The sequence below is a fragment of the Pezoporus flaviventris genome, unplaced genomic scaffold (assembly GCF_033815535.1).
Source record: "Pezoporus flaviventris isolate CSIRO_AGI_PZ_B2104156 unplaced genomic scaffold, CSIRO_AGI_Pfla_v1 ptg000006l, whole genome shotgun sequence".
Taxonomy (NCBI): Eukaryota; Metazoa; Chordata; class Aves; order Psittaciformes; family Psittacidae; genus Pezoporus; species Pezoporus flaviventris.
The window spans coordinates 6067766-6087744 of NW_026892554.1; the positions used below are offsets into that span (position 1 = coordinate 6067766).

Genomic DNA, 19979 nt, shown 5'->3' on the forward strand with positions numbered 1-19979 from the left:
ACGAACATGGCAGGAAGAGAAATTATACTTAAATAAACCAGCACTGTCAGAAGAAATCTATTTATTTTAGATTCAATTTTTGTGTCCCCAGCCAAAGAATGCAGAGCATCTCAATGGCAGCATGAAACATGCTCTGTATTGAACAGCGATGACCAAAATCAAAAATGACCAGAAGGAATAGAGGTCTTTAAATATTTATGCCACATTATCAATTATTTCTGCACTGCTCCACACATCAGTGTACAATTTACTAATTGTTAAGGGTGTGTCACAAGCAAAAAGCTTAGCTCTCCTACACAAGCTTTCCATAGTAAATGCAAACACAATTGGAATCTAAAAACAAAGACACAGAAAAAAATCCACCTAAGAACCCTAAATCCAAACCAAAACACCAAAATAACTCAGTCTGTACAACATGCATGACCGCACAGAACTGAGAAGCAGGAATAAACGGTATGTTTGTACAATTTGCTACCATCTAAATCTACCTGATATTTTTTTCAGAAGATGCTTTGGGTAACAAACAACATGGCCACATTTGCCCACCTCTGTTGTCTACACAGGCCAAATGACACAGTGCAAAGCCATATCCTGCTGCCATACCCACATGTCCCTTCGCTGCTTGTCCCACATGCAGCTTGCTGAGAAAATGGTCAAGGATGAGATTAATGGATAGGAAACAAATCCAAGACATCCAGCTTGTGCTTGACGATTTACATTGTGAGGATGCAACAAGGAAATGGAATGACAGAATAAAGCCTTTGGAGGATAGGAACTTTGGTCATCAGGGTCACAATTTTAACACCAGTTTGAACGCTCAAAAGGGAAAGAAAAAACCCAGTGCCACCTACTCCCAACAAAATAAGACATGAAATAATCAACAAAAAAAAAACCAAAGAACACAAAAAATCTCATACAGTTTAAGTCAATATGTGCTAGGGTCTTTTTTATCACTGTCTGGTTTAGACTCTTCAGGGGGATCTCATTTTCTTTTCTGCTGCCAGGAAGTAGAAACTCATTTGTGTTTTAAATGAAAGCTGTGATTCATGTGCAATCACAGGACTCTAAGAAATGGAGCTTTAAGAAAAACCATGTTATTCTGCAAAAGTAACAGTGAAATCAGAAGAGTTGACAATACTACAATCTGTTCTCCACCACCCTCTTGGGACACTGCTGCCGGTAACTTCATCAGGGAAGGGTGGGATGCTACGCTGAAGACTGCAAACACAAAATGCACACTCTGATCCTGAATTACTTTTTGTCAGTAACATGTTTAATGGATTAATTCTTTATGCATAACAATGCCTGGAATCAGAAAGAGAGGAACAAAAATAAAATAAAATCAAACTAATTAGAAAGTGAGAGTTTTCCTTTATTTTGATTATTTTAGTTATATTAATGAGATTAGCCAGCCTAGAAAATTAAAACCAAGATCCTTAGAGATCTCTCTTTCATGAGCAGTCAGAAAAGAGCTGCTTGATTCAAGCTTATTTCACTGAACTTAACTTACATATACTTAACACCTGTTAAGTTTACGTAAGTTAATATGCACATATTGCATTCCACTTATTTAAAGATTATCTGTCAGACTGGTCAGTGCGGATGATCATTTTCAACACAAAACAGTGTGTGACTGGAGGTGTCACCTTTGTCCTTTAAGACACCCACATTTAAAGCCGAAAGCCTAACAGCCCATCAAAAGTCTAACCGGGTGCCTCTATCCAGTCTTCTTGTGGCTGATACTTACTCTTTATCCCTAGCCCAAAAGAGCTTAATGAAAAGAACAAAAAAAACCCAAAACAAACAACTACAACACTACAAGGTTTGGGTTCTATATTTATGTATGCACAACAGTTTTAGGGTAAAAATTTCAAATCCTTTTAGGCTGCAGACACTGAAGAAATAGCTGTTTGCTAGCATGCTGACTGGTCTAATTTTTCCCTCATGCTTTTATCTAACATATTTCACATCTTCTGTGCCAAGTAAAATACAGTTAAGACCCTCAAGCAATAAAGCTTAAAACTGAAAAAAAGCAGGAAAAAAATATTACAACAGTTTTCTATCTTTTGGGGTAATCCGTTGGGAGTGGGTCAGGGGAATAAATCTGCATGTTATTTCTATCACGGACAAAGGCAACGGAGTGAATCCTAAAACAAAGAGGAGTTGGCATGCAAAAAACCAAACAACAAACTTGTTTTGTATTGTAGCTAAATTAAATGGTCATTTTTATCTCTAATGTTTTGGTTTGTTTATCAGCAGAGTCATAGTTTCAGTATTACTCTCATGCAGAAAGTTATGATCTATCTTCGGGGAAGACAGGCATTATGCAAGTTAAAAGCCTGATCTTATAGTAAATAATTCTTCCCAAAAGTGTCAGAAAAAATATATCTGTGCTATTTAAAAGGAAGAAAAAAATGTAGGTTAATTTTATTTATTCTGGATAAGGTGAACACCTTAAAAGGGTCATGAAAAAATTTATCATTAGCCGAGCTGATAAATGTCCACTTACTTTGGACACATATTTGTTAACGCTGTGAGAAACATTAGCAGTGAGGGTCACATGGTGACGTAATTGTACAGGGGTGGAAAGAGGATTTGGTGGAAGCATTCTTTAACTTTGGGCTCTCGACAGTGGGTTCCAACTGGTAGCAAATAGGAGGTGTAAACGATATGTTTAAACTACTTTAATGACTTCCTCCTTCACATTCATACTGTATTAGATCTGAATTAGTAAGGGGAAAAGGGCTCTTTAATAAAGCAAGTATGTTTAATTAGACTTCATTCAGTGTTCAGTAGCAGAAAGATCACACATAAGGTTATTTCCCTGACAATCCTCAGCTATATGGCATTAAAAAAACATATGAAAAATAAATCAGATTGCAGTAAATCCACATTAATGAGAAATAGATGCTTGTACGCTCTAAGGCTGCAAAACTGTCCCATACCCTCCATTTCAAAACCTTCCAGTCCTAAAGAAATGTTTTCAGACTGAAACTAAGCAGAAAAAGTAAATTGAAATAAATAAAAATCATTAATAATAACAACAACCACCACAAAACAATAAACTTAGATCACAAAACCCAAAACCTAAGAACACCTATAAAGCACATTCAAAGCAGTATGACAATATCCTTTCAGGCAAAGAATTTCAGGCTATTCTCTTTCCTTAGGATGTACATGGGATTCCTCATCACAGCCCAGTGCCAGAATCTCTCATCAACTCAACGACCATTTTCCACAGTCAAGAGGAGAGCAAAACCGGTAGTTGAACCCCAGCCCTTCTCACACCTGACACACACCAAGGACAGTGACAGAGATTACATCATTTCATAACCTGCAGTGTGACAAAATTGCTTCACTACAGAACAAATGCATGGAGATGACTGGGAGACTCACTGTAATTATACCCTAAATACATTACTATTGTACTAGCAACAACAGCAGTGACACAAAAAAAACCTCAAGCATTGACAGCACGACTGTGTAACAGATTTTCCACTAGCAGACCTATAGCATCTTGTTTTCCAAAACACAGAACTATCTGAAAAAAAACCAACTTGCAAGACTCTTGCAATTTCAGGCAGCTGTTCAGGTAAAACTACAGCCAGAAGATTGTTTGTTTTAATAAAGCTATTATATGTGCAGCTCCAAATTAGGAATGGCAGGAGACTAGGGGATGCCTAAACCATCACCACCTGTTTGCCCTGAAAATCAATTAAAGTCACACTATCACAGCGATCCCTTCTTAGCTAATAAAAGTTATACAGCTTCAACGTGCGACTTTAGGTGCTTTGTGGGAATGTGCCTGAAATCTAAATCCTCAGTCTCACGTTACTTTGGTACTAAACACAACTCTGAACTAACCACTGTAAAACTTGCCTTTTTGTGTTAGAGAAGGTGTTAAGGGAAAAGAGACCCCGAACTGCTGTTTTGATGCAGAGGATTGAACTAATATTCAGTAAATCCTAACAATCCAGCCAAGAACATAATATAGAGCTTTAAGTAGGAGAAAACTGAAGTCCTTTATGACACATGCCTGTTCAACATATTCTGTGCTGCAGAACAGATCCAACTTTACAAGTTGAAAGCAAGGGCAGTAGAGACATCCCAAGTGTTTTAGTAATTAAACGAATATGCATAATGAACCATATGCCCAAAGGGCCTGTTCTTCATATGGGCCAGATTTTTGCTTGAATTTTTAATTTTTATATACAGATGAAACATTTCATGTAATATAGCAACAGTGCAAAGGAACATGCTATGCAGGAAGGGAAGGAGGAACTACCCATGTGAGAACGATCAGAATACACTTGATGAATTCTGCTCCTCAATTTCCGATTCAGAGCCAAGAGGGCTTTTTCTTAAAAAAAAAAAAAATAAGAGGAAAAAAACTCCTTTTCTCCTTTGAACAGCTGTATTAGTCATCTGCTCAGAGCCCAGAAAAGAGGCATTGAATAGATGTATATTTATATAGGTCAAATTTATACATTTGGATGTGTGAAATTGATTATATACACCAACACATTTAGATGCTGCAAGACTAGCAAAAACACAGACACTATCAAATTAAAATGCTTCTGATCCACCAGGAAAAAAATAACTACAGGGTGGCTTCTCTGTTTAGCAGGACCTGTCACGTTGTGGGAGCTGCAGCGAAACAGGACGCACTCACATCTGTCTGGGAAACAGGAATAGACATTTCTAAAGAGATGGGTCAAATTGCACTCTCGTTGCACTAACATTACCCTGCTGTGAATGTGAGGATGCTGTGGCCTTGTTGCTCAAATATTAAATCTTCCAAATTCTCCTGGTGTTGAGCTGTGCTTCTCTCCTTTCTCAGTAATTCACCTTTTTTAATCCCCTGCTCTTAAAGCTCTTTGCCAAGCAAGAGACATCCTTTGCAAACATAAGCCATTAGAATAAGCTAGTCATCTAAACCAGCAGCAAAACTACTTGGTGCTGATTGTCAAATAGCTACACTTCAAAATAAGAAGCTCGTTCTTTTAATTGGGCAAATTTCTATTTTGCTGCATAAAGCCAGTGATGGGGGTGAGGCATTTGCCAGTGTGGACGTGGTGGTTAAGCAGCAGAAAAACTTTCCTGCATGAGCTTCTGAGTCAGCTTTCCTATAGGATTTAGATTCTATGAACCAAGGGAAATCAAATTCTTATCAGACTTCATGAGGGAAAGGAAAAATTAGTAGTAAATAGCAAACAGTGCCTCACAGTAGCTCAGGCTTAGCATTGTACCTTGATAAATAAGCAGTAATACACACAATGGCTGTGGCTGTTAGGTGCACTGACGTGGTACCACAGAGTTGCGCTGGGGAAGCACCAGATGTGCTCTAAGGGATGCAGGCAATAATGTGATCTACTTAGAATTATTAAAAGGGTGACTTTTCATCAGACTCAATGAGTTAAACTTTTTGTGGGACTTTGGGAGCTCCCATCACCAGCACAGCATGTGAAAACATCCTGTCCCCAACCTTAAAGTATTTAAAAACCGAAATAACGAAGTTGTAAATAATAGCATTCATTGCTCTCAGTCCTAATTCAGGTCTGTGCTTTTGACATTGCCTGGTTTATGTGATGTAGTGGTCTCCACGGAAAGACAGATAAACTTCAACAGCTGTCAGAAGACAAAAATTGACAAGGAGCATCACCTTTCCTGCCTGTTTAAATCCTTTAAGGAAGTGTTGGAGCAATTAGAGAGGGAGTCTAATCTTTGCAGAGTGCATTAACACTCTCCGACCTCCCAGACAATAGATCAGACCTCAGACACATAATGCTTCCCTAAGGCTTTTTAACCAGAGCATTTGATCTCATAGTCACTCTGTATGTGTTACTATAGGTATCAGTGTGTGAGGCGGTATTCATTGGGCACTAAAGGACCACTATCTCTGATAGCATTCATACAACTTTTAAAACAGAAAGCAGAAGAGCCACTGCAATGCATGCTCTTACAGAAGTACCACTTCCCAGAAAAAAGGGGGAAAAAAAAGATTAAAACAATCCAGAGTAGCTCTGCAAAATGTCCTCATTTTTATTAATCTCATATTTCCTTTCTACCACCACTGTTTATTTCCCAGCTTTGGAATCCAAATATATTTAAAAAAAAAAAGCAGAGATTAGCTTTTTACTCATAGAAACAGTTATCTGATAATAATTTCAAAATACTTCAAGTCTTAACCCCCGTGGAGTGACTTGTGGGAAAGGGAATTAGGAAGTCAGGTCTAGTTTATTAAGGAAATTGAAATATATCATTGCAAATAATTTTCCCAAAGGTGCACATGGAAGTATCTGGGGAAGTTTTCTTAACTGCTAGCACAAGTCATCATCTAATTCATGATGGGCATCTTTGGTTAAAAAAAAAAAGAGGCAATATCACTGTATCAATTATGCAGTTCCCCATTTAATATTCTAAACATTTGAAGAAAATTTGCTCAGTGCTACTTTTTCTAAATGGAATTAGAATTATTTGCCATCATGTTCTGAGAGAGGCCACATCTGAACTGTTCTCATATGGACAATGCATAATGGGGTTTTAAAACCAGCTAACTGGATTCCTGCCCACTGCTGCAGTCCCACTAAGCAGTGGGTTTTCTTCCCCCTGTGTAGTCTATTTGAGGGACAGTGCTAGCTAACAATACTTGTATGAGCCTATCAATGCTTTGCATTAGCTGCTGGATTTTGTTTTACCTTTCAAGGCCTCCAAAAAGCGCCTTTTGTGAAGAACCTGAATTAAAAATAGTTTTTGCTGCTGTTTAAACGGGTATCTCAGATTTGCCAAACCAAGTGCATCACAATGACAAAAAGGTCACATATACCTAGTACATTTAAAAACAAACAAGCCTTCAAAGTCAAAGTGTAATGCAGTTATTTCTGATCCGAACAAACAATAGAATGCATCTAATGAAAGTTGACAATTGGCTTTGATACAGAGCTGTGCAGCTCCTCTGTTCCATTAAAAGATGAAAGCTGAAGGGACATACAGAAGAGAGCGACTTCTCCCAAAAAGCAAGTAGAAAGTTCTGAACCTGAGCTAGTAGAGTAAATAAAGGCTCTTTAGTGGAGACTTTTGCTCACATATGAGCTCATCTTTCAGTAAACATGCTGACTTTACATGGGTAATGTTAAGGCTAAAATAAATCAGCATATTAGACTTGTACAAATCACTACATGCTTTACATACTTATTAACACTTCTGAAAATCACAGCACTGCCTTGAAAACAAACAAAAAAATCCCCACCTCAAACCAAGTTAAGCTTGACTACAGTATGGATGTCATAAGAATAACAGATTCAATTTTCATGAAGTAAAACTCTATTGATACTATTGGTACCGGTGTAATCCTTTACTGTGGCAGTAGTAAAATTTATTAATAATTAATAGTACAGATTTTGTTAATCAGATTTCTGGGATTTTTCAATAATCCCATTGCTCCAGCTTTATTTCCTAATGAATGCTAAAAAAAAATAAATAAATAAAATAATGGAAGTGACATATCCTAACTTAGGGTATTTTTGTTATTATTGTTATCCTTAAACAACCCAAGAACTTCCTGGTTGCTTAAGACTAGCCTCTAAGTCAAAGCACATCTTTGTTGCTAGTGAAGGAAAGTAAAACTAAAAGAGAACAAGCTTTTAAAAAATGGATTTGCTCTGTAGCTTCTGTGCTAATCCCCTTTTATTTCAGATCTTGTAAAGGCTCCAACTCTTTCTTATTTCAAATAAAAACATCCAAAAAAGCCCCACAAGAAGAGGAAAGCCTTAAGAGAAACCCCTCAAGGTGCATCTCTCTCCATCATAAACCCAAAATGTTGCATTACCTTCAAATAGGAAATTTCTTCCAGTTGTCACGATTTCTGCAACTAGTGTTAGATTAAGCGCTGGGAGAATGGGTGAATTAAATTAAAAATAAAAGAGTTCAAGCAAGAAAAAGAAAACCTGCCAGAAAAAGCTGACAAAAGCCTGGAAAAGCCAGAGCTGGCTCATTCGTGAGGGTCCATCGCCACCTACAGGATTTTCCTCCTCTTCAGAAAAGCTGCTGTTCCAACTCACACAGGAGTTGCCCCAAAAGGAGTATGGAGATTTTTAAGTGATGCTAAAAGTAACATCAGTTTGCTGAAAGTTAATGGAGTTGCGGTGATTTAAACCACCTACGGATATATCTCTGCTTATTCCCTCATAAGAAACTAAAATACAGATAATAACAATTAAACTTGCATTTACGTTTCAAGGGAATGCATCGCTTTAAGCTTGCATCGGATTTTAAAATAAAGGATTTGCCTTTTTTAAAAAGAAAAAAATAAAAGGGAAGAAAAGAAACACAAAATACTGATAGGGTTGTTCCACCAATGACAAGGGAGATAACAGTTAACATCTACAACCTTCCTGTAAAACTCAGTGCTTTAAAGTACTTTCCAAGAGGTGCCAGGTCAAAGGAATGTGAATAATGAGACAAAACCAAGTAGATCCTGACTGAAAAAAAATCAATACACCTGCGGTTCTAGGGGAAAAGAGCACACTAAGTAGAAGAATTCTTACTTTTAATGATAATTCCACTTTGTAATACATACCTTTGCATAATAGATTCTATGGGTTTCCTACCTTTATTATTTTTTTGGTTGGGCTGAGCTGAATGCCTTTTTCCATCCAGCTTGCATAGTGCAATTCTGTGCCAAACTCTGGGAATTTTACACATAAGGTTCTCAAATTCTGGTATTTCTAATAGTGGTGGGTAAATAGCTTCTCTCTCACACCCCTGTTTCACGAGTCTCACACAGATGCGGCATCATTAACCTTAGAATACTAATTTCATCTTTGTTTATGCAATTTCTAATCTAGGAATAAAGTGAACTTTCCAGAAAGGCAACGGGAAAATTGGGAAAATACAAATCACTGGATCCTGATATGGAACACGGTATCTTCAGGACCACATAAGCTAGCAAATGGTTACAAATAAATTCCTCTTGTTTTCCAGCCTACAGTCACTTGGTAAGAATTACAAATTACTGCTTTCTCACAGATTCAGAAGGTGCGCAAGACATTTAATGTGAAGTTCCTCTAAAGAATCTAAACTGCAAAAAGAAATACAAGAGAAAAGCCTCTTTGCAGGTACTGTGCATTTCAACCTTTTCCACAATTTCTTGTAGCAAATTCCTAACATCAGGATGAAGGTAACAGTAAGAATTGTGAGTTAAATTCACCTTTGTCTTATGCAAATTATGCAATTGTATTGAGAGTAAAAGAACCAGCGCTGCCTTCATGGGTAGCGAATTTGATGTTTCAAAAAATACTTAAATAACAGTCAAAGATTAAAATATATATGTAAAATTAAATGTTAATCTGTGATTAGTTTCACAGCAAGAACACAGTATATCTACTAACGAGTGGTTAGAAACAGGAGTTCAGCTATTTTAAATACACAAATAAAACCAGCAACAGGCTTTTACCCTGCCAGACAAAGCAAGATAAATACAAGATATGCAAAAAATAAATAGGACAATATACAAAGCAGCATGAGGGTGACAATAATCTATCACAAAACTTCAGAACTTCAAAAGACACAAGACGTTATATGTTAGGGGTTAATAAAAAAAGCTTCAGAAATCAAACAGCTGAAGTACAAAACAATATAGGAAACTCCAGCCAGACCACAAAGAGGGTTCGCTCTTCATAAACATCAGATCAGGCAGCTAAAATTATTACCAAAGCTCTCTTGTAACTGTCACCTGTGGTGGGTATAATTACAGGCTACTGCTGCAAGCACGCCCACGTCATATGGCAATAAAAGGACCTACAGCTTGCCAAGACCAGGCAGACAATGGAGAACATACACCACCTGACGAGAGCCCAAAAAGATCAGCCAGGGAGACTAATACAAATGACAGCTTCGAAGCAAATGACAAAGCTTCAACCAGGGGAGGAAAAAAAAGGCAATATCAAATTAGCTGGAAACACAAGTGCCTAGCAGAGTTCTCCAACAGGTCACAACTTGAGCACAAAGTCAGGCAGAAGGGTTTGAGGATGCTTTCAGTTCAAGTTTTACCTATAAAGAACCCTTTTACATTATTTTAAAATTAGATAAAATGTTTGCACGTTTGGGCTTGGCTTTGTGGGCATTCATTCAATAGCCAAACAGATGAAAACTATATATTTATAATCCGGTTATGGAGACAGATAGCTAGATGAAGATGTGTATTTTAACAGAGACACCTTATTGGGATACATCTATATATTGTAACAAAGCTGAATTTCCTTCTCATTGCTTTAATTCTTTACTGGATGCCTGCATACACATTCCTGCTGACCAGCTATACTCAGGCTTATCCTCCGGTAGGACTGGGCTTTTACTTGAATATTTTGGCTATAAACACACACAACTGAGGTATTGAAAGGCTTTATCATCAACTAAAAACAACACAATGCAATTGAAGAGTGAGAGGCAGTGATTTAGGTCTGATACATTACCAGGGCTGAGGGAATCATCCCTATGTGATGCATGCAAGTACACAGCACAGAAAGCACTACTGTTGCTCAAAAATATGAGCACAGCATAAGCTTAATTTAAAAGGAAGCTCCCCAGCCCCAAAAGCAAGGGCCTCTCTATACAGACTAAGTGCCTTGTTTAAGCATGCCTGTAGGAAACGGGTATTAGTCCTCAGATGCAAAACATAGTTTTGTTTTTATTTTTATTTATTTTGGAACATTTCACTGGTAAAAAAAGAACAAATCCCTAAGACCCCTGAGCTGGAAACATACAACCATTTATCCTTCTCAAAGTTAAAAGGGATATTTGTACTGGTCTCTGCTCAATTCCACCTCACCCAGACTCCAAAGCTTCAAACTTTGCTTTTTAAATCTTGTTTATAGTGTTGTCAAGCTTCTAAGTGGTTATTTCCCTATTAACTTTGTCCTTGTTTGTTCTTGCATTTTTGAAAGAGCTGGAAATAACATGTGTTTACTTTGCTGTGTGTCTCTCAGCATCATCAATATCACTGTTGCTATTCCAGGAATTTTAACTGCTGCAGCAAAGCAGAGCCTGGGATCTCAAGCTTAAATCGTGTTCTCCTCAACCACAGAAGAATAATACTGGAAATGTAAAAATTGCTGGGAGAAGGGTAAAAGCAGCTCCTTTAATTGTCTAGAGAAGTCTGTTTCTCATCTGAGCAGCTACTCGCATGTGTCAGGTAACGTGCTCCTAACGCCCTGCACGCACAAATGGTGCGTTCTCACAGGCACTGCCACGAGCAGTGTGGAGGAAGCAGGATGTAAACCTTCCCTCCGTCACTAGAAAAAATGCTTTTACTGGGATCTAATAGCTCCGAATGAAAACATGCCTCTGATCCAGCCTTTTCACTGCCGTCTGAGGCAATCATTTTAAGGATGTGCCTTTGCCAGGGATTTACAGAAGGGAGGAAATGTTAGGGGCTCTGAAGAATTACTTACTAGGTCAAATTCCTGAAACCCTGCCTTTCACTGCTCCTCCAGCACCAGCTCCAGGCTTAAATATGAACAAATTTTTGTAGCAGAGTGTTATTTTACACCTCTCCTATTTAAATATGAGCTGCATTTTGTCCTTTTGCCGACTGCTTCGTTAAAACTGTAGCAAAACACAAGCTGCAAACAGGCTGAGAAAAGCCCTTAGCAAAAGCTCTACAGTAAAGCGGAAGTAAAGACCATCTCTTTTGCATTAATACTTTTTTCTTCTTTTTAAAGCTTTTTCCAAGTTTCTATTCAGTGTTTGAAGAATACTCATTCTTCTCACTTTAGGATTACATCTATTCATTTTATTTAGCTTTTTAATGTGGAGACATTTTAATCTACCATTACTTTAATGCTGTTCCCAAATGGTCTGAGAACAGTGATTTATATTTTGTCTTCAGCTATGAGGAGGAAAAAGAAGGGGGGAGAAAAAAAGACTGCACCCTTGTCATCAGTTACACATGTAGTCATGGCAGGGCGGTTTGCACTTTGTATCAGGGAACTACTTGTTCAAAATTAGCAGACAATTCATAGGGAAAAGACGAAAGATCTTCGGGAAGCTTGCGTATGCACACATCTTCCATCCTCACCCTATAGAGGATTGAATTAATCCCATCTATTGGTAAACCATAAGCAAAGTCTCAGTTAAAATTAACCTCTGTTCGGTTGGCCAGAGGTCCAAGAGATGCTTGGCGATTTGGCCTCAATACTAAGTTGTTTGGGTTTCATAGCTGTTACTGCTCTCCCTGTCCCACTGATTTCCTCATATGCCCTCTTCAACTTTTGTCCCAAGAACTTCCTCTTACTGATCTATAATTCCCCTCCCATCAAGGAAACAAACAAACAAACAAAAACAGTCTTGCAAAACAATGCAGGAGTTATACAGGATGTTTTACCCATACATTGTTGTCATGTCCAGGGTTGAATTATGCTTAGTACAAACAGGACTGGAACATTTTGTGTTTTTCTTGGGAAAGTCTAACCATAACATGCAGGATACACTTGTCCACATGCAGAATGAATGGTTTACCCCAAGTAAACCCAGAAGACTTCGATTTTCAGTTAACAAACATCTTTTCCTGAGGGAAAAGCATATTATCCGCTTACTGATACACACAATTAGCGATTTTAGAGGACACTGTCAACAAGTTAATGGCTTTTTGCCTGTAAATCATCAGTATAAATATAGCCCAGCTCAACATGGATAACAAAATTGTTCATGTTTAATAAGATGGTTGGTGTCTCCTCTAATAGTAGAGTTGAAACAGGACCCAGCTCACATACTGCAAGCTTAATTCGCAGCATGTTAAATGGCACACACACAGATGCCCACAAGTTCATGGGCTACACGTTCCAACCCATCTCTCTGCTGATATCCCGTATTAGGACTGAAGCAAACTGGCACAGCAATGCACACATAAGCAGCCTCACCCAGCTTGCCCCATGACTCCTCAGGCTTCCAGTTCCCACAGCCCAGACCCTGAAAAGGGAGCATCTTCCACATTTCTCTGGGTTTAAAAAGTTTTGGAGTTCTTAATGGAGAAGGTGCCAAAATCTCACTCCTGCAGCACGGAGCCCAAAAGTTTAAGTTTGGGTTTCCTGCTGTACCCAAAACCCCCAGCAGCTCTGCTGAGCACCCACAACCCCCAAGCCTTCCCTGCTCTTGCGTCAGCTGGCTTTTTGGGAAACCCAAACTGCTCCAAGTAATCCTATGCCTTTAATTCTTCCCAGCTGCCCACCATTAAACAACTGCAGTTGGTTTCACCAGAAACTCCGTATTTCCAACACATTTTGCTGCATCACCACATATTCCACATATTCCTTCCTTTCCTCCCAGTACTAACCCATCATAAACCAATTATCGGACACACTGCAATGGCACTGCAAACTGCCTGTGTATGCTGCATTCCTTGTCTGGCTGGCCCGAGCTACCAGCTAGGAATGAGCCTGAAAAACAGCTCCCACCTGTACCCAACCCTGGCAGCAGCCTTGATTAGCAAGAAACCTAAACTCGATATAGTGGGAAATGCTGCCAGTAAAAATGAAGTATGCTGGCATGGGTGAGTGTGCAGGGACCATGAAGCACACCAGCAGCAAGCATTGCCACTCATACTGGAGGTGCTGAGGTGGCTGGTTACCCATTGTTCCCCTGCTCCTGCCAATGTCCTTTGCAACTATAAAGCAAACTTCAACAAAAAAATACATATGATAGTAAAAATTGCAGTCAATATATCCTTTTAATTTGCACCAGATTATATTTTTTTAATGCAATTACTGTAATTCCATTAAATGGCATAATTACCATTAATGCAGAGAAAACTGTCAATAGAAGGTGTAATTATGTTGTATAAAATCAGAAGCACAATGTGCAATGATGCATAATTCCTCAGGAAAATCATTCTGTGACTAAAATTAACTTTTATAATATTTTTAAAATACATATTGTGCAGCAAGAATGTTTTGGTTATTATGGACTTAACTTCCATGACCAGCAAAGAAGGGGAAACGGAGCAGGCAGGGAGTGTTTGCATGTGGAAGAAAGGACCAGAAATTTGGTTTTAAAATTATGAGAAAGGTAAGAACATGCGTTTCTATATGCACAAGTAGAAAAAGAAACAGCTTATAATCACACAGATGTACAGGATGACTTGGAGCAGACATTCCTCTAGGCACATTTCACCACGCAGCTCCAGCGTTCTGGACACTAGTAACACAGCGTGGAAGTGATGCCTCAACGGAGAAAGGTGTGGCAAAAGGAAGGAGTGATGAGGACGAGGCTAAAAACACAACATTCACCCTGGAAACTGGGACCAAATTGTCCAGAGTAGGATATGAAAAAATATAACGCACAGGAGCAGAAAACAAACAGGGATGTATTAGATTATGTCTCTGGGTATCTTCATAATAAAGATACTTGAGAGACGTTTTGCAGTCAAAACGCAACGTATCATCTTGAATACAGAGGTAGTTGTCTCAAAATAAAACAAAGTAGGATGCTTGAAGAACTATTTTGGTCTTAAAAATCTACAAATCCCACCAAATCCTGAACTGATGGAGAACACATGGACTAAGTCTTTTACAATCTTTCCGGGGATATGAACACAATTAACTCTAGAGGCAACACTTTCAGCATTTCAAAATATTCCCAGGCATGTGCAAAACCATGTGTCCATTTTTGCACACCAGAGCAATGATTAGAGAGAATCCTGAAAACCTGCGTATGGCTCTCCTCCAACCCCAGGATGTTTTATCTACAATTTGTGTGCCAATTTGCCCCAAACACTGTGTGCACAGTGCAAACATCACCAGAAGTGAAACTTTGCTTTTCACCTCACCTCCTTTTTAACCCATTTTCTAAAACCTCTAAACCTGAAAAATCTCTGATTTTATTTGTGCCTGAGCAGGCCCAACCAGCATTCTCTGTCCCTACACAATTAACTTGGATTTAAAAATCATCCGATTAAAATCACAGAATGCTGATGAAAAAATATGGTTTCATTTTTATAGCAAAAAACACGTATCTACTCACATGTTCTTGGATTGTCTCCTCTTACAATAACAAACTAATAAAGAAATTTATCTTGGGATGATGTCTCTTATAAATGAGAAAACATGGTAATAGCGTTTTCCTCATTCACTTGCATCCTGCCTGTTTCCTCCCTCTTTATCTGTTCCTCTTTTGTGCACCCAGAAGTAGTAGCTAATGTCCTTGTCTCTCTCTCTCACACACACGCACACATACACACACGAGCTGTCAGCACTAATAGGGAGGGAGGTGCGCTGTAATGAAGACTAAAACAGAAAGGTGTAAGATACCGTGTCCTTGCCTATTGGCATGCTCTGATGAGCTCACAAATATTTCCTTCTGTCCAGCAGTGGGTTTTGCCTGATTGCTTAAGAAACGAGGTTCACATGATTATACCATCTGCTTGTCTTCTTTCTCCTCCTTCCCTTTAAGTCCCCCTTGGAGAAATGGTTAAGGGCTACCTCTAGAGGGAAACCAAAGGCAATACAACAGGGGGGAAGGTCCTAAGGACCACCCAAACTCTGTGATTATCACAGTGAAGATAAGTGAAATATGTAGAATATGGTCACAATGGTTATTGCCGTTATGGGTTATTGGGTTATGGCGCAACGGACAACGTTTGTAAGAAAAAAAGGCAAATAAAAGGGCATTTTATGGTTTTGCAGGGCTGGCACTTAATCTACCAGCCATGGTTTCATGAACCCAGCTGAAAAACTGGTCAGAAGCTTTATGCATCTTCATTGCCTCTGGTGTTCAGTATCAGGCACAAGTGGATCATCAATAATGACACATTCGGTACAGGCTAGATTGATACACAGCCAGGTACTGAAGGCATATAGAAGCTGTTGGCTGGGGAATGAAGATTTTAAAAATGCAATATTTGGCACACCTTTTATTTAACCTGCTAAGAGTGGGTTTTACACACAGACTGCGGCAGGGAGGGATGCTGCACCTACCACGCTGTGTGCGTATTTTCAGTACTACAAACACACATGCTGGAAATAGTGAGAGGGAGATACATAATTAGCACTTCATTTTAAGTGCCAGAGCTGAATTATTTCCATGTGGAAAAAATCAGACAGACATTTTGGTTTGTAAAAGAAACCTGCGGTAATTATTCTTAGAGTCATGTATTTTTATTTCTTTCCCATTACCCACTTTCTTTCAGGAAATCAGCAGTATTATGGTATGCAGTAAAGATGTTAATAATCTGGACTGTGGAACTTGCTCATCCTTCTTTTCACCGTGAATCGATTCCTTTTTCTGTAGCCCCACTTTTCCACCTTCTTATTTTATTGCCTCTCCACTACTTCCAAACTTTTCCTGTCTAGAAAACTGAACTTCACAGCTGCAACTTCACAAGCATTTAGGTGCAAAATCTCTTAAAAGGAAATCTCTTAAACATGTGCTTAGATTCTTGCTGTACAGTGATGGTAGGACATCAACACCGGCATTTTACATACATCCTTTCCAGCCCCAGTGTGGATGACCATCCTATTCCCTTGTGCACAACTATGGACCTCCCTTTGCACAGCCATACCTGGTTCAGCGAGGTACCAGCTACTCGGCTCTCTCCCAGCTCTTGAACATTAACTTTAGATATGATCTAAGTCAGCTTTGAGCAACAGGAATTAAAAAAATACAATGAAAAGGCCCTCTCATCCTACCTACTCTCATGTACCAATCATCCCTCTAACCTGCAGGGTGAAAGAAATCTCCTCTGCTTTTGCTCTGGACGTTCTTTCAATCAGGGATGGTCTGCTTTACTCATCTACAGCAAATACACTGAAGTGTTTTCCTCAGAAGAGCCCTTAAGGAACTTATAATTCACAGACAGTAAAAGGGAGAGAAAATCTTGGAGATGCGACTGTAATATTGGTTAATAAACACTCAACTCAAAAAACTTTCTTTCTGCAGGCTGGACCGCCACAAAACGATTTCGCAACCTTTAATGGCATGCCAAACATTTCAAGCATGAAGAAAATGTCACACTGCAGAATAAAAAGCAGGCAAAACCTTTTTGTGCTTGAGTGGATTATGTGAAAACTGCGAATGGGGTGTTTACTACCGAGAGGAAAAAGGAGAGAACTGAAAAGTGGGACAGGCAGGTGGAGAACTTGGCTTTTTGTTTGCAGAGCACAGCAGAACTCACTGACCAGCTTTTTCCTTTTATTTCAAAGCAATGTATTATTACCATCAAATGAACAGATCTGCCACAGGGACGCAGGCATAGCAGGCATTGATAACATTTAGCAAACTGCTGCCTCATTGCAGTAGAAGATGGAATGGACAAGACCCATCAGCTCACTGCATCATCCATATCAAAGGCATCTCCCTGTAACACCCTAGTGGCCATCACGTCCTCCCTTTCCTACCGCCCAGTTGCCATGTTTAAAAATAAAACAATTCCAGAGCCACCTCACGGTCACAGCCTTTGGAGGGTGGCATCACCCACCCATAGGCATCCTTGGCGCCAGCTAGTGAACATCTCTGCACCAAGCAAAGAAAGGCTGTTCCTGGAAGTCTAATTTCTGTGTCCATCAGGCCCAACGTGGGCCAAGCTGCCTTGAAACCCTCAGCCCTGTAAGTCACATAGCTACAAAATACCAATGACAGCAAACGATAAAGGGCTTTATGCCGGTGGAGACGAAGGCATGGTAACACTCGAGATCTTATACCACTTAGCCTCATGCAATAAAAGAGGAAATCCACTTACCACAAATGCTATCACGCTCTTTACCGTGGACTCCCAGAGAAAGCAGCTCCAAAGGAATTGTATTGTATTCCATATTGCCATGGTGATTTTTTTCACGCGATCAACATTTCTTGATAAGATCTGATAAATATTGAGTGGGAGGAGGGGAGGAGGAGAAGAGTTTAATCAAACACTCTAATATCCTACTATTGCTTCAAGAAACAGGGATAATTTAAGCTACAAATGCAAGCCAGAGCACATATTACAAATAAAGCCTCTATTTCAGAGACACACTCCAGCTCCTGTCTGCTTTTTGATTACATCCAAACCTGCCAGGTTTTCCTTATCCCTTATTAAAAAAAAAAAAAAAAAAGAAAAAGCACATCTTGATGCCAAAACTAAATAAAACACTAATGCAAACCTACCTTCATTCCCCTTCCATTCTCAAAATACAGCAAGGAAAAGGGCCCAAGAGAACGTAATCAAAACAACCTCTTCTCTACATGTTTCGGATTAGTCCATAGAAAAAATGGGGAATTTTAGCCTGTTTATAAGGCACCTTTACTTAACAAAAGGATAATGGCCATTGTTCTAAAATCACATCGACTTTTAAAATAACTAATTGAGACATGGTTTCTTCCCTCCCAAAGGGAGGAATGAGGCTCTTATTGAACTTCAGGTGCTACAAACTATGCTACATCCACATCTATCATTTCCCCAGCTCTGAAGCATGAGGCAGAACGACTGATGCAAACTAGATCAGAAAGCAGTTTCATGTTAACGCAAACAAACCTTTTAATACATACAGAAATACGCAGAATTTACACGTGTTCGGCATTTTATGCATAAATAGGTTTTGTTCTTGCAACCTTGCTACAGCAATTCAAATGTTTCCGAAACCGATGCGAGAGCTTAGCCCAGACACAATTGTCACCTTTTTAGAGAATTTGCGGTTCTCCTCAGTAAAGCGCTTTTCTCGGGGCTTGAATGTTCTAAGAGTTGCTTTTATCTAAAAAAAAAAAAGTCATTAAAATAATAATTATTACTAAGAAAATATATTTCATGTAGCTTTGAGTGTGTTATTTCAGCTTTTTATCTCCCATGTTGGTTTAGGAATTTCAGAATCTTTCACTCTTTTCAGCCTCTCAGCAACTTCAGAGGAGCTGCTAGGAAAAATATGGATGAGTTAAACTGGGCAAGGCTGGAGTCACTTCAGCATGAGCAGAGCTGTGGTGCCGTCCACGGTGGCCTTAATAAATAGGATTTAACTTGGTAAAAGACTGTAGGGCATTAACAATTGAGAGCGACTCAGCCACCTAAAAACTAAGCACAATGTGTCCATGCCTCATTAATTTTCCTGTCAACACCCTGGAAAGAGCATCACGGGTCAGCTTTTTTGGGAAGGAAGGAGGTGTTAAAAGTAACGTATAATATACTAAAGATTAAGCCCTTTTTTAGCTGTTGCAAATGAAGCTGTGGTGTACAGTAATCAGCACGTCCTTCCTAAGGCACTCACGGTAACTTCTCAGTCCAAAAATACCCCATATTGCCCCCATCCACTGGAAGGGCCATCCCAGAGCTCTGATGTCCCAGTAATACCTACCCGCCACCAGATACAACCAGGTCAGGACTTACCTTGCTTAGTGCCCAGTGTCTAAAGCATCATCCCCCACCCTTGTCCTTGCAGATTGACACATTTCTTAGCAGCGATAAGCAAAGACAAACTATTTCAACTTACAGGATTAAACAGGACATCCAGCTCCAAGTAAATTACTCCTTTTGAAGCACGTTCCAAGTCTTTATTCTTCAGCGTGTAACAACTTTGTTTACCGTTTCTAATCTATAGTTGGGGAGGAGGAAAAGAAAAAGCATCAATATTTTCCCAGCTGTAATTCACAATATAATTTGAAGACACTACAAGTAAATAAATAAATAAATTCCCAAGCACACCAAAAAAACCCTCCCCTAAACCCTGATAATAGACTCGGAGCCTGAAATACAAAACACCCGTTGGATTAGAGACCTATAAAATTGCAGATTAAATCTCTTACGGTCCAACTTTAATTGACAGACCTTGTACTTTATAGTAGAGCAGTGCATGCAATAACCAGTCGGAAAATTCTGCCCTGCAAGCCAGTGAGTTGATGAGAAGTAATCAGCCTCCATTACTACAGGTTTAAAATGGGATTTTTTTCTTCCCAAATTCAGGAAAACAGCCACAACCAACAACTTACCTGCCTATTGCATGCTCTAGTACACAAACCCACTTCTT

At 39.2% G+C, this 19979-nt stretch overlaps 1 protein-coding gene across 2 annotated transcripts in view; it reads right to left on the minus strand.

The window, feature by feature from the left end:
- The window catches only part of MCTP2 (multiple C2 and transmembrane domain containing 2), a 111530-nt gene that overhangs the window by 28735 nt on the left and 62816 nt on the right, over positions 1-19979 (minus strand). For both annotated transcript variants that reach the window (XM_061446716.1, XM_061446717.1), the window contains 3 exons: positions 19446-19547; positions 18642-18716; positions 17729-17848 (listed from right to left, as the gene is read on the minus strand). In XM_061446716.1, coding sequence (XP_061302700.1) covers positions 17729-17848; positions 18642-18716; positions 19446-19547 — 297 coding nt within the window. The remainder of the gene's footprint in view (positions 1-17728; positions 17849-18641; positions 18717-19445; positions 19548-19979) is intronic.